General features: G+C 37.6%; 1 protein-coding gene across 12 annotated transcripts in view; it reads right to left on the bottom strand.

The window, feature by feature from the left end:
• ULK4 (unc-51 like kinase 4) overlaps positions 1–14548 on the bottom strand; it is a 724727-nt gene that overhangs the window by 316020 nt on the left and 394159 nt on the right. For all 12 annotated transcript variants that reach the window (XR_008996028.1, XR_008996026.1, XM_057497578.1 and 9 more), the window contains one exon: positions 8053–8158. Coding sequence is in view for 10 of the 12 variants with exons in the window: in XM_057497578.1 (XP_057353561.1) it covers positions 8053–8158 (106 nt within the window). In the remaining 2 variants the exon portion in view is untranslated. The remainder of the gene's footprint in view (positions 1–8052; positions 8159–14548) is intronic.

Raw genomic sequence — 14548 nt, 5'->3', positions numbered from 1 at the left:
CAATAGCCAAGATATAGAAACAACCTAAGGTTCCATCAATGGATAAATAAAGAAGTTGTCACACACACACACACACACACACACACACACACACACACACACACACATGCACACACATTACTCAGCCATAGGAAATGAGGAGCACCCCACCATTTGCACCAACACGGATGGCCCCTGAACACATTATGCTATGTGAAATAAGTCAGGCAGAGAGAATGACAAATACCATATGATCTCACCTTCAAGTGAAATCTAAAATGACTAAAATTAAAAATTAAATCACCAAACTCATAGAAAAAGAAACCAGACTTGTGGTTACCAGAAATGGAGGGTGGAGGGAGGGAGAATTGGTAGAAGATGATCCACAGGTACAAGCTTCCAATTCTAAGAGAAGTACGTACTAAGGATGTAAGGTACAACATGAGGACTATAGCTAACACTTTCATGTTAATATAAAAGTTGTTAATAGTGTAGGGAGTTCTCAGCACAAGGAAAACAATTTTTTCCTTTTATTCTTTCTTTTTATTGTATCTATATGAGATGGATGTTAGCTGAACCTATTGTAGTAATCATTTCACAATATATGTAAATCAAGCCATCCTGCTGTATGCCTTAAACATATATTGATATCTGTCCATTATTTCTCAATAAAACTGGAAAAAAAAGATTTACAGAAAACTAACAAAGCTTTTGCTACATTTGTATTGTGAGAAACATCACCAGTTTGGATTAAAAAGGACAGGGACAATTATTTTCATAATGAAAAGAAGTTGTAGGGTCCCAAACTTCTACAGACAGGAAGCAGGCTTAGAAATCTACTCAGCTACAAATATGAGCCGTCCTAAAGGAAAAGGAACAATTATTCAGATGTTAAAGGCAAGAGCCACAGAGCAGCATTCCCAGGGAGAACTACACTCAGTGCATGGAATATTGTCCTTGTGGTACAAAAAGAACTAAGGAAACGTGCCCACCAAGATTTTAGCATCGCCAGGGATCAGTGACTGCTATGTACCCTGTATTTTTTCCTTTTTAAATGAAACTACCTATGAGGGCCCTTCTGTTTGTGTCTCCTCATCACAGTCTAGGAATGTGGTGGAACAGATAACTTGTGTCCTTAGTTTACCGGTTTCCAAGTTTGAGAAGACCAAAATTCAAGGAGCTGCACCTTATGAAATATGCCCAAGCAGTTTCATGTGTATCTAGACTTAATTAAAATAACAGGATCCTTATTATAAAGCCTGAACCTAATTCTATAAAAGATGACATTTGAGGGGAATATTGGAACAGTATAACTTGATTTTGTGTATGGAAAACACTGACTCATTGGGGGCTAGAGAGCACAGTGTGTATCCAGTATCCAAAGATAGACCCCTGGGTTATATTCTTTTATTCAATGAACCATACCTTCTTATATCCATACCCTTGGTAGGATGTTTTAATCACCATTCCAATCTCTTTGGTACAAGTCTATTCATATCTTGTTTCTTCTTTAGTCACTGTTAACAATTTGTCTACCTGGACATTCCACCTAAGTTATCTAAGTAATTAGCATGCAGTTGCTCACAGTGTTACCTTACCATCCTCTTTACTCCCATGAGGTTAGCAGTGATGACCTATCTGCCAATTAGCGCAGTTTTTTTTTTCCTGCTAGTTCAAATAGGCTATTGAGTCCCGTCAGAGAATTTCTCATATATTTGCTGTATTTTCAACTTACAACTTTCCATTTGGGCCTCTTGGCAGGGCAGGTTCACTGGGTCCTTGATCCACCACTGTGGAAGTGTGCCTCATCAGTTTTCTTGTAAAGAATTTCAAGGAGTTAAAAAAGATATTTTTATGTTAAAGTGTATATTTTTCCTGTGTACTTTATTTCATTCTGCAGATTGAGTTTGAGTTTGCATCTGGTACCACTTCTCTTTAGCCTTAAAAATCTTAGTTTACCATTTATTGTTAGGCAGGTCTGCTGGAGAAAATTCTCATATTTTATTTATCTGAAATGTCATTATTTCATCTTCATTTTTAAAGGATATTTTCAATGAATATAAAATCTTTGTTGCCAGTTATTCTTTCAGCACTTTACATGTTTTTCTGCCCTTCTGGCCTCCACTGTTTCTGAGAAGAGGTCAATTACCATTTGCATTGTTCACCTCTGTATGTAATGTATCACTTTCCTCTAAATACTTTCAAGACTTTATTTTCAACTTTCAGAAGTCTGGCTACTATGTGCTTAGGCAGTCTTTCTTTGTTTTTTAATCTTGCTAGAGATTTTTCTCACATTACTGTGTCTGTAGACAAGTATTTTTCATCTAATTTGGGAATATTATGGCCATTATAAGTTCTTTTTAGGCCCCATTCTCTTCCTCCTGTTTCTGGAATTCCAATTACATATATATTGAATGCTGGATGATTGTACCACAGGCCACTGAGGCCCTTCTCATTTTGAAAATCTTTTTGTCTCTCTGTTCTTCAAGTGGGAAAATTCTATTGATCTTCCAAGTTTAGTGACTCTTTCTTCTGCAATTTTTAATAATCCCAGTCAGGGAATTTTTCATTTCAGAGACTATATTTTTCGGTTCTAGACTTCTACTTAGTTCTATTTTATAGATTCCACTTCTCTGACAGGATTCTTGACCTCTTCACATATTATGTCCATCTTTTCTTTTTCACCTTGGATATAATTATAATAGTTATTTTAAAAGCCTGGCCTGTTAATTCCAACATCTGGTTAAACTTGGATTATGTTTCAACTGATATTATTATTAATCACATTTTCCAACTTCTTTATCATGTCTACTAAAGTTTTGCTGTATGCTGGTCATTGCTAATTATATGTTGTAGAGAATCTGGATTATATTGTCTTCTTTAAAGTGATACTGACTTTTATTCTGAAGGCTGTAAAATTCCTTGTCAATTTTTTGGCCCTGAAGGGCTTAGACATATTCTTTTTCAGGACAGGTCTAAATTGACTTAATCCTTAGTCCTACAGCTTAGCGCTTACTTCAGGGCAAAGTATAAACTCTAAGGCAGGTCTAGAATGGTCCTTAATTTTAGGCTGATGTAACCTTACACAGGTACAGAGCAAAGCATCTCCACTAACTAGGTTGGAATTCCTACATCTTCCATCACTGCATGGTTTCTGCAGGCTCAATTCATCTCCCAGCCGTACGGCATCTGCTCTGTCCTCTGCTAAGCCTAACAGAATCTTGCTCTATTCATGTGCAGACCAGACAAAGCCAAGGATCTGTGGGAAACCCCCACACAACCTTCTGGGTCTAATCCCTCTTTGCAACTCCTCTCTTATACCTTGCCCTATGACCAGTCATTCAGCAGTTCACATCTCTGAACACTGAACACTTCCTCCCCAAATCAGCAAGACCTCTATATTCTGCTTAGACTCTGCTTCCCTCCCCAGGTAAAATGTCCCTAGAGTGATATAATGCTTATTCATGTGTTTTCCTTCTCCCAAGGATCAAAGCTCTATTCTGCCTATTTTCCAATGAATTGAAAACAGTTGCTTCACATTTGAGTTTCACTGACATTTATGATGGGAAAGATGGGATAGTATGTTAGTATCAGTCATTGTCATGGGGGAAAACCAATATGCACCTTTTCAAATACATATAATAAATCATAAAAAATGACCATACATCAGGCACAAGAAAAACTCAACAAATTCTAAAAAGTAGAAATATGACTGCCAACATTTGCTGATTATAGTTCAGTAAAACCAGAAATAACAAAATACACCCTCACTGTTAAACAATTCACTGTTAAGTTCAATGAAGGAACTTAAACCAAAACTGAAATATGTAGAAAGCAAAAGTGATGGAAGCACTATAGATCAGAATCCTGAGTAAGAAACAGGTAAGGCAATACTTGAAGAAAATTCATAGTTTTAAATATACTGTTGTTTAAAAAAAAAAGAAGAGAGATAAAAGTTACGCATCTTACTTAAACACCTAGAAAAAGTGATCAAAAAAGAAAAAAAACTAAACAAAACCACAAGAAATTAATGAGTAGATAAAAGAAGAACTTGATTTTTTTAAAAGTAGGACTAAATAAGTAAATACTCAAAACTGGTCCAAGGAACTACACACATGCACATAAACACACACAAATAAAACCATTATCTTAACTATCTAATAAAAACATGAAAGTGAAAATACGTAAGATATATGGTAATAGAGGGATAACTTCTGAAATCTAGGGAAAACAAAGAATTATGAAAACCTATTTTGTCCAACTGTATGACAGTGGATTTGAAAGTATGTATGAAAACTTCCTAGAAAAATATAACTTATGAAAACTGACTCTATTAGAGATGACAAAATGTTAAAAGACTTGTTGTCATAGAAATAGAGAATGGTGTCAAAGAGCTATCACTGTCACCATCCCTACTAGAAACAGCACCAGCCAAATAGCTTCACAAGGGAATTCTACTAAACTTCTAAAGAGTACATCATTTCAATGATACTGGAAGAACTGTTCCAGAGCCAAAGAAAGAGAAAAACTTACTTAAAAAAAAAAAAAAAAGAAGTAACATAGCATTAACACCAAAATCCAGCAAAGAATGTACTCCCCCAACCACCAAGGAAAGAAAAGGGAAGGAAGGGAGGGACAAAAGAGGAGAGAGAGAGAGAGAGAAACTACAGACCAGTCAGACTTACAAAGGGCAATGGAAAATCCTGAATAAAATATTAGTGAAGAACTTGAGTGGCACGGTTAAAGAACAATATATCACAATTAAGTATGGTTTCTGACTCAAACACTAGGATGGCTTAATTAGGTGATCTGTAAAACATAATCCATCCCATGAATAACATTCAAGGAAAACCATTTGCTCATTTCCATAAATGCCAAAAAAGTGTCTGACAAATCATTATTTATTCTTGATTACAAAAGGTAAAATTAAAATAGACCAGTGCTTCTTCAAACAGAAAAAAATATCTGAGGCAATACCACCATATCCTCTATCATATTCTCTTTGAATCTTGTAATTGGAAAAGAGGGAAAAAACAGAATTATAAAACCTGGAAAGAAAGACTATCACTATTTGCAATGGTTATTATGTAACAGGAAAACTAAGGAGAATTACTTAAAAGCCACTATTACAGAAAACAATAATATGATACAAACTTATTAAACAGAAATAAAAAACTTTCAAGCCCACATTAAAGGATAAAAAATTGGAAGATATATTGACAGAAAATTCCCTATTTCTAATAGCAAGCAAAAAAGATGAAATACCTGGGAAGAGAGAAACTGAACAAGAAATGTGTAAGGCCTATATATAGCAAACTATAAACAGACACAATAGTACCTTGAACAAAGGAGAAGGCATAACATGCTCTTAGATCCAGACAAGCAATCTCACATGCATTAGCGGCGTCATAAATTGGCATATTGTTTAGAGCAGCTTGTCAATATCTGTAAAATTACCATTGTATATATACCCCTTGATCCAGCAATCCTAACCCCAGGAATTTACCCTATATATAGTCCTGCTCCCATGTGAAAGTATGTGAAATAAATAAGATTATTTATTGAAGAACTGTAATAGCAGAAGTCTGGAGAGAACCCATACCTGCCAGAGCACTGCTAAATGACACTACCCCCACAAAACAGGACAGGACACTGTTGTATGAAAGGATAAAGATCTGTTATGCACAAAAACTCCTCAAATGTTAACATTTATTACTGTTGGGAATAGGAAACATTTTTCTTAGGGAAGAAAAAAAATATTACCAACATTTAGGTGTAATGGCCACACTAGAAACAGAACTCTAAATTCTTGAGAAAAAAATCAGAACAGAGACTTGATAACTGTTCAGTGACTGATCTTGTCCAAGTCTTACTTTCATGACAATTCAAACAGAAAGCTTTCATTTTATTAACATACACATGATTTTTAAAATGTTAACAATATTCCCAACTTGAACTACAGATTCAATGTAATTCCAATCAAAGTCCCAGGAAGTTATTTTGGGTATATTGAAAGTTTATATGGAGAGGAAAAGATCCAGAATACCCAACACAATACTGAAGAACAAGGCTGGAGGACTGGTGCTGTCCAACTTCAAGACTTACTATAAGGCTACAGTAATCAAGACAGTGCAGCACTGGTGAAAGAATAAGCAAATAGATCAATGGAACAGAACAGAAAGCCTAGAAACAGTCTCACATAGTCAAATGATCTTTGACAAAGGAACAAAGGCCATATGATGGAGCACAGATAGTCTCTTCAACAAATGGTGCTTGAACTGGACATCAACATGCAAAAAAAAAAAAAAGAAAGAAAGAAAAGAATCACATTACAGACCTTTTATGCTTTACGAACTCAAAATGGATAATAGACCTAATTGTTAAGTGCAAAACTATAAAACTTCTAGAAGATAACACAGGAAAAAAAAACAAATAACCTTGGGCATGGTGATGCCTTTTTAGATACAACACCAAAGACACAATCCATGAAAGAAACAATTGATAAAGTGAATTTAATTAACACTGAAAACTTCTATTCTGCAAAAGACAGTATCAAAAGAATTAGAAGACAAGTCACAGATTGGGAGAAAATATTTGTAAACACATCTGATAAGGGGTTGTTAACCAAAATACACAAAGAACCCTAAAAAGTCAACAGTAAGAAGACAACGCAACTTAAAAAATGGGCTAAAGACCTTAACAGACACCTCATCAGAGAAGATATACAAATGGCAAATAAGCATATGAAAAGATGCTCCACATCATATGCCATCATGGAAATGCAAACTAAAACTGAGACACCACTATATGCCTACTAGAAAGTCCAAATTCCAAAACACTGACAACACCAAAAGCTGGCAAAGATGTTGAACAACAGGGATTCTCATACATTTCTGTTGGGAATGCAAAGTGGTACAGCCACTATAGAAAACAGTTTCGGCAGTTTCTTACAAAACTAAATAATTTGTATATGATTAGCAATCTTGCTGTATAGTATTTACTCAAGGGAGTGCAAAACTTATGTCCACACAAAAACCTGCATCTGGATGTTTACAGCAGCTTTATTCATAATGACTGAAACCAAAACCAAGCTGTCCTTCATTAGGGGAATGGAATAAACTGTGCATCCAGACAATGCAGTAGTATTCAACACTAAAAAGAAATAAGCTATCAAGACATGAAAACACATGGAGGATCCTGAAATGCATATTACTTAGTGAAAGGTTAATCTTGAAAGGCTACATACTATATGATTCCAAATATATGACAGTCTGGAAACAGCAAAACTATGGAAATATTAAAAAGTTGCAGCAGCAGCGGGTAGGGAGATGAATAAGCACAGCACATAGTGAAAATACTCTGTGCAGTATTATAATAATAGATATGCATGTCATTATACATTTGTCCAAACACATAAAATATACAACATCAAGAGCAAACCCTGAAGCAAACTATGGGCTTTGGGTGATTATGCTGTGTCAATGTAAGTTTATCTTTGCTAAAAAAAAAAGATGTTCCACTGTGGTGAGTGATGTTGGTAACAGGGGAGGCTGGGCATGTGTGGGAGTAAAGGTCATATGGGAAATCTCTGTACCTCCCTTTCAATTTGGTTTAAACCTAAAAGTGTTAGACTTAAACAACTGAAGTCTAAACAAAGGTTTTTAATTTTAATATTACAGATATGTATAACATAACACATAAAGCCACCCTCGACTCATTCAATCACTTATTTCCAAGGTTCTTTCTGACCACAGTGTTTATTCTGCATGGCAGCAATAAGCCTACAATCAGGCAGTAAGCTTGGTTTACACTTCTATTTCTTCATTTATGATCTTTAAAAAGTGCCTACTGACTTTGTGCCATGAAGGAAAATGAATTAACTTATAGAAACTGTCATGATCTAACCACACTTTCCATTTTTGCTGATAATATTATGACTACTTATAGGTCCTAACATTTGTTTTCACTGGCCAACTTTAAATATTACTTCCTGACTCCCCACTATGTAAGATGAGCAAACTTACAAAAAAGTAAAACTCAGCAGAATTAAAGACAAATACTAAGAGCACTTACCTTGTTCATAAAGTAACTTCATATTCGAATCTTTGCAGGCAACCAGATTGTTAAGCAATGCAATCACACTTTGCATGGTGTTACCCAGAATGTTCTCCTGATGTTCCTGCAATAGGTCACAATTATATCTTAATTTACAGAAATACAATTACATCACAATAAAGACAAGTGAACAAATGACCTCCATCCTTTCCTCCTTTGAACTAGGTTAAGTAATTATCTCTTTGCACTTTACCGTGTTAAGGCACTCACCATTAGTGAATTAAGTGAGCTGGGAGGCAGCGTAAGTCATGTTTAGCACCAGCTCTGCTGCATGCAGTCCCCCCTGCCTGAGAAAGAACCACAGAGCCTTCTGTGACTTAGATAGGTGACTAAGGATCAGAATGACCTGAAGTCAAATATGTAAGACTTAGGAGAGCACACCTAAAAGTGATTCTGAGGTCACAAAAGAAAACTCCTTAAAGAAATACTTCTGCAGTTTCAAGAGTAAGCTGGCACTGGTATTTTCCTACTTCAGTCTTATACCTTGATGGCTTTCTTGAGTATGACTCATTGTACCATTGCCTCGGTGTAATCAACTATACCTGGGACCTAAAAGTGTGAGTTTTGCCTTCCCCATCACTTAACATCATACAGCAAGGAGCAACACTGGTCCTGAGAATGAGGAAAATGAGTAATTCTTCTATCATAATTTCTCATTTTAAAAACAAAATAAGAGTGTCTTTGTAATGTTTAAGGCTCTCAAATTTAACTTTAGCTTTGTTTCTTTTTTTATGCCTCTAAATTTTTTAATATTATACAACTAATAAAGATTATAATTGAAACTATAAAATTTCATATAATATAAGATCTTTAAGCTCCAGAACTAGGGTGAGGCAAGGTGGATGGATAGGATACACAAAAGTGGGCACTCATTGTCACATACATGCAAATGCAAGCACTCAACTTAGCAGAGTGCTTCCAGGTGTCCAGCTTGTCTCACTCCAGCCTTGACCTGGCCCCATGACCACTTTGTTAACACCTAATCCCATCCTAAAAACAGGGGTATCAATTTAGTAGGCTCCATCCAGACCTTTTCCTATGCATTCATTCATTCCCTCTCTCTCTCTCTCTCTCTCTCATACACACACATGCAGAAATACGTTTTACTTTGTTTTTTCAGACATATATATTTTTTAATTCACTGAACAAAAAATTAATGATATCTGTTATGTACCATTGTTCTAGGCACTTGAAGTATATCATTAACAAAACAAGGTTTCCTGTCTTCACGGAACAGACAACACAGGTATAATAATAAGTAAACTGCATAATGTTAGCAGGTGATAAAAGCTATGGCAAAAAAGAGAAGAGTACATCAGGAAAGAAGAATGGAGAATTCAGCAGTGGGACTGTACATAATTTTAAATTGTGTGGTCAGAGTGGGGCTACTAAAACATCTTAGACCTATATGGATTAATTTTTAATAAAATTTTCTTTTGTGATAAATTTGTATTTACAGAAGACTTACAAAGATAGTATAGTTTCCATACATTCACCCAGTTTTCCCTAAATTAACATCATGCCTAACCAGGGCACATTTATCAAAATGAATGAATGAATACTAGTGTAATACTAATAATTAAATTACAGACTTTTCAAATTTTACCTTTTTCACTAATGTCCTTTTCTGCTCCAGGATCCAATTCAAGATCCCATGTTGCATTTACAATTAATTCATTTTTGCCACAAATATTTACTAAGTGCCAACTGTTCTAAGTACTTGGCTTATATCAGTGAACAAAACAGAATCCCCTTGTGGAGTTTACCTTGTAGCAGCAGCAGGAGAAGATAATAACAGAGTAAATAATTATGGGAAATGTTAAAAGATGATACACACTACAGGAGAAAACAGAACAGGACAAAGTGGTTTGGGAGTGCTGCAGGGAAGGCTGCAATTTTAAATAAGCAATGCATACCTCCTTGAGTGGGCACATTTGAGCAGATTTGCATTTATTCTTTTAATATACTATTAAGTTCTATTACTAATTTGTTTTAGGATAGTTTCATTAATGTTCTTAAATGTTATTGACCTATGGTGACACCCTCATTTGATATTAGTAGCAATTTTGTGGTAGCCTTGTCTATCCACTTTATCCACAGATATTTATTGTGCATCTAATCTGTTTCTGGGAGATTTGGTATAAAAATAACACAAATAAAAGCAGCTGGGCTTGGTGTATTTTTACTGGTAGATAGTCAAATATTTTTTGAAAAACATCTTCTATTCAAGAATCTTGACCCAATTTTATTTCCATTTCCCTAGAAAGTCATCTACAATACCAGTTTTTCAAACATGGTGTAATAAAAGCATGCATAGCATTCTCATATCTTCACATATCTTCTCTGAACCAAATTACCTGCATCAACTTTTACACTGCTCTTCCCTCTTTCTTATTGATCCAACTCCCCAAAGCTTTGTCCACTTCATTGGTCTTTTCAAAGAATCAGCTTCCACTTTAATGATCAATATCCATTTCTGGCTTTGAGTTAGTCATTACAAATGTACAGAAATATTCTACCTCTCTCCTAGGTGTGCAGTGGGACCACATCTCCCTGCCCACTAATAATTAGAGATGACCAGGAGACTTGCTCCAGCCAGTCAAACTCATCTGGGCAGAAGTTGTAAGGGCCAGTGAGAGCTTCAGGGAGTCCTCTCTTTCCCTCTGCCCCTGTGGCCGGTGATGGTCCATATGGTAGAGGCTCCAACAGCCCAGGTCTCAAAGTGAAGTCATGCAGCAGACTGTCCAGGAAATCCTTGATGCTCACATGTTTTCAAAGCTTACAAAGATACCAACACTACATCTGGCTTGGAAACTGCTTTGTCAACAGATGTGTATGTCTCATGGATGAAAGCCACTGGATTTCACGAGTCTTACCATCTATGTCTTTGTTGACTACAAGACAAGGGTTGCCTTCCCAGTACTAATGCCTGAAAATTTCTAACTTTCTTTAGAAACACATGCTTAAGAGTGGATTTTAATGTTTGAATGTTCAGAATGTTCAGTGACATCAGCTTTAAAGATTAATGTGTAAACAATGGTCTGCCACCAATTTCATCCAATTATCCTTACAGTTGGTTGGAAGGTGAGGGTGGGTGACTAGTAAGCACCAAGATGACACATGTTAGCCATGATAAAGAAACTGATAATTCATAGGAAACCTATTCTTGTGAAGAAAAGAGACGCTAATAAATCTTTTTTGGGAGGGTCTCACTCAGTAAAATAACACATACCACTCCTTACTCAAAGACCTGTTTGTCAGTAAATACAGGTCAGTCTTACTGGAGATAAAATTCCACTGTTCTCTCAATTTATACAGTTTTATGATTACACCTACTCTGTGTTGCTGTTGGTACTATTTTTGGTTCATTGTGAAGTCAATACTTCAGTTTCTCCTTATGCTCACAGAGTGAGCAGGATGTGCTAACACAAGACTTTCCTTTAGTAAAAAAGCCACCTTTCCAAACTTCCATCACCTCTGAACCCTAAGAACACAGGATTGCACCCTGGTTCTGGGACTCCTAGCTTCAGGGTTCCAGAGTCACCACAAAATGAGGGCCTCTGCCAGCCCCACAATTCAGTCTGCAAAGTGGCATACAGCCAATTATCAAAAGCCTCTGCTAACCTAAATCCCAGGAGTACTCAGGACAAAATATTTGATGCAGAGAATAAAAAGGAGACCCATCGTCCTATAATCAGACTGGGAGAAATGATTCCTTTTCTATTCTAGCCATGTTGTCTTTTAGTTTCTTTACTGTTGATTTTTCAGACCATTCACAGACTGTGAACTCCATTCAATATAAAATGGATGCTCTATAATAATTGTATGGTAGAACTATATCTACTTATTCTTCCCTCTTGTAGGTATGCATGCTTTTTACACAGTGTGGGGGAGGGAGACCTCAGAGCAGTCACTGCCCCTGCGCAAGATGGCAAGGTGGTTCTCAAGATGGCAAGTTGAGAAGGTGTAAATATGAATTAAGCACACTTCTATAAAATTGAGTTATTTCATTTCTTTTAGCAACTTTAATAAGATTTGTTCTTGCTATTCACACCATATTAGCCTACAGGGGATAAATTACACATTGAAAAGCACCACATTTACTTCTTAAACTCAGCAAAGAGGATTATAAGAGGGGAGAAGTGAGGAGAGTTAACATGCAGAACCAGAGCTGCTCTTGGGCTCTCCAAGAGACCAGCATAAAGAAGGAAACCCCACCAATTTGGTTTGCAGACCATGAGCCAGAGCTGGAGGGAAGGAGTGACTGATTAAAGACTGTGTCCCCATTCAATGTCCCCCTAGAACAGTCCCTCTCCCCAAAAGGGTCCCAGAGTGAAAGCACTAGAACAGCAGGCTGGGAAAATTCTTAATGTTGTTTTTATTATTTAAATCCCCATGGCTCATTAATAAAGCAAGGAGTATACACTGTTGGTGCCCAACACACCACAGGAAAGCAACGCAAGGAGACAGCAGCAACTCCTGACAGCAGGGCATTTGGCCCAGGGTTGGGGCCCGGCACAGGCAGCTGCTGTGTTGGTCTTGGCAGGCAGGGCAGAGCAGCCGTGTGGGCCAGAGCCAGACAACGCCTTCCAGATGATTTGGTGATGTGGTGCTCTGTGCCACGGCCTGTACCCCAGCACTTTATCATCGCATTTCATCCTTACAAAACACTGAAGAGGCTACATACAGTTCTGCCCATTTTACGGATAAGGACACTGAAGTTAGCAAGGTGAAGCACAACTTGCAAAGGATCCCCCAGTTCTTGATGGTGACACTGGCACTTGATCTGTGGGATGGCAGAAGCGATGCCCCTAATCACCATGCAGCATTGTCTGGCAACCACAGGAACTGAGCAGAAGGGCCAAAGGAGGGGTACCAGAGTAACCAGACCAATCAACACCCCCCCGGGCGACCAGCACCACCCTGAACACCCATGAGGTTATCTGGGAGGACTTTAAAGGGGTCTGGAGCAGGCAGTGGAAAGAAGTTGAGAAATACTAATCTGGGGCTGTTGTTTTAATGTCGTGCGCCTCCTTTCATGCTACAACGTGCCCTGTCCTGTGCTGCTACCACCGGGATCTCCTGGCTTCATAAGAACCTGTAATACAGAGCACTGTGATGTAAGACACACAACCCAGGAAGCAAGACGTAGGTACTAGGCAGCTGCAGGAAAAGGAAGAATGAGCATATCTCTCCAAAGAATGAAGGTACGTACTACAGCCCCAGTCAGTAGCCATATTATTCAGACACATAGTGTCAGCATCATCTGATGGGGAGAAAGGAAGCTGAGCTCTTGGGAGAACCTGTCACTGACATCCCACCAAACCAAAAGGGCGATCCCCCTGAACTGTAAGATTATGACAAAAATATTTAACTCCTTTACATATAATCCATCAGTAAGCACAGCTGACCTAATTTGTGTGCCTAATGCCACAGTGTGTTGACATTTAACAAACAGAGCACTTGAGAGTTCTGATAAAATGTAGCACTTGTCAGTAGAGATAATTAGAATTGAAGCAGCAAAATTCTAGTATTTGGCAACACAGATGAAACAACTTCATTAAAATGTACAGCTCCAGCAAATGAAAGGCAGGGAGCACTGGACCCTGAAGAATCAGCCTTCTCAAAGCTAATTGCTTCAGTACTTAAAGAGGCCAGCTCTGAAATACCAAGGGCAAAGCAAGGAAACACCACTAAGAGGGCTTCACTGTGAACAGTGTTATACTTTATTCTCATAGCTGAGATGTAATGGCACTAAAAGTCTTCAGATGTCCAGATTTAAAAGTTTGACAGGGTTCTGAAAAATCAAGGTGGGAAATCCCTTTAACAATCAAAAGTAACAATGAACTAGATCTCTTCTGCCTTTCATGTGGATCAGATTTCAAAAGAAAACAAGTTAAAAGCCAGCAACTCATTCCAGGGAGGCTAGAAACCACTAAAAGAATGAAATACAGAAGCACACACAAGTGCTGTGCACACGAAATCTGCAGTCTCTTAGAAATACACATGTGGCATAACCTAGTCACAAATTTGTCACATTTCCTGGAAAAAAAAAGTGTTGTGTGACAGATCACTAACTAGTCTACTGTGCCCAGGCTTGCACATGGTGCGATGGGGCTGCTTCAGGATAGAATGTATCTTCTATGTTCTCCCACATGGCTGTATTCCTAGAGACCTGGAGCCCACAGAAGAATCTTTAGGGCATTTAAATGAAATAAACATATCTAAGGGGAAGAGGACACTTATCGCATTACTGATTTTTCACAAGTCTGCCCCTTTAGCAGCTCAAGCTCAGTGTAATCTAAACTGAAGCCATCACCTCCCGTCCCTTCACACATCCTTTCTTTTGCTTCCTGTTTCGATGACTGGCCCTATCTGCCCAGCCACAGACCCTGGAATCACCTGGGGCACAGCTTCTCTCTCATCTCTCACACCAATCAGCCATGAAGTCCCA

Source organism: Manis pentadactyla, chromosome 1, assembly GCF_030020395.1.
Source record: "Manis pentadactyla isolate mManPen7 chromosome 1, mManPen7.hap1, whole genome shotgun sequence".
NCBI classification, from domain to species: Eukaryota; Metazoa; Chordata; class Mammalia; order Pholidota; family Manidae; genus Manis; species Manis pentadactyla.
Note: the sequence above shows the minus strand (reverse complement) of the source record. Positions and strands in the feature narration are given on the sequence as shown.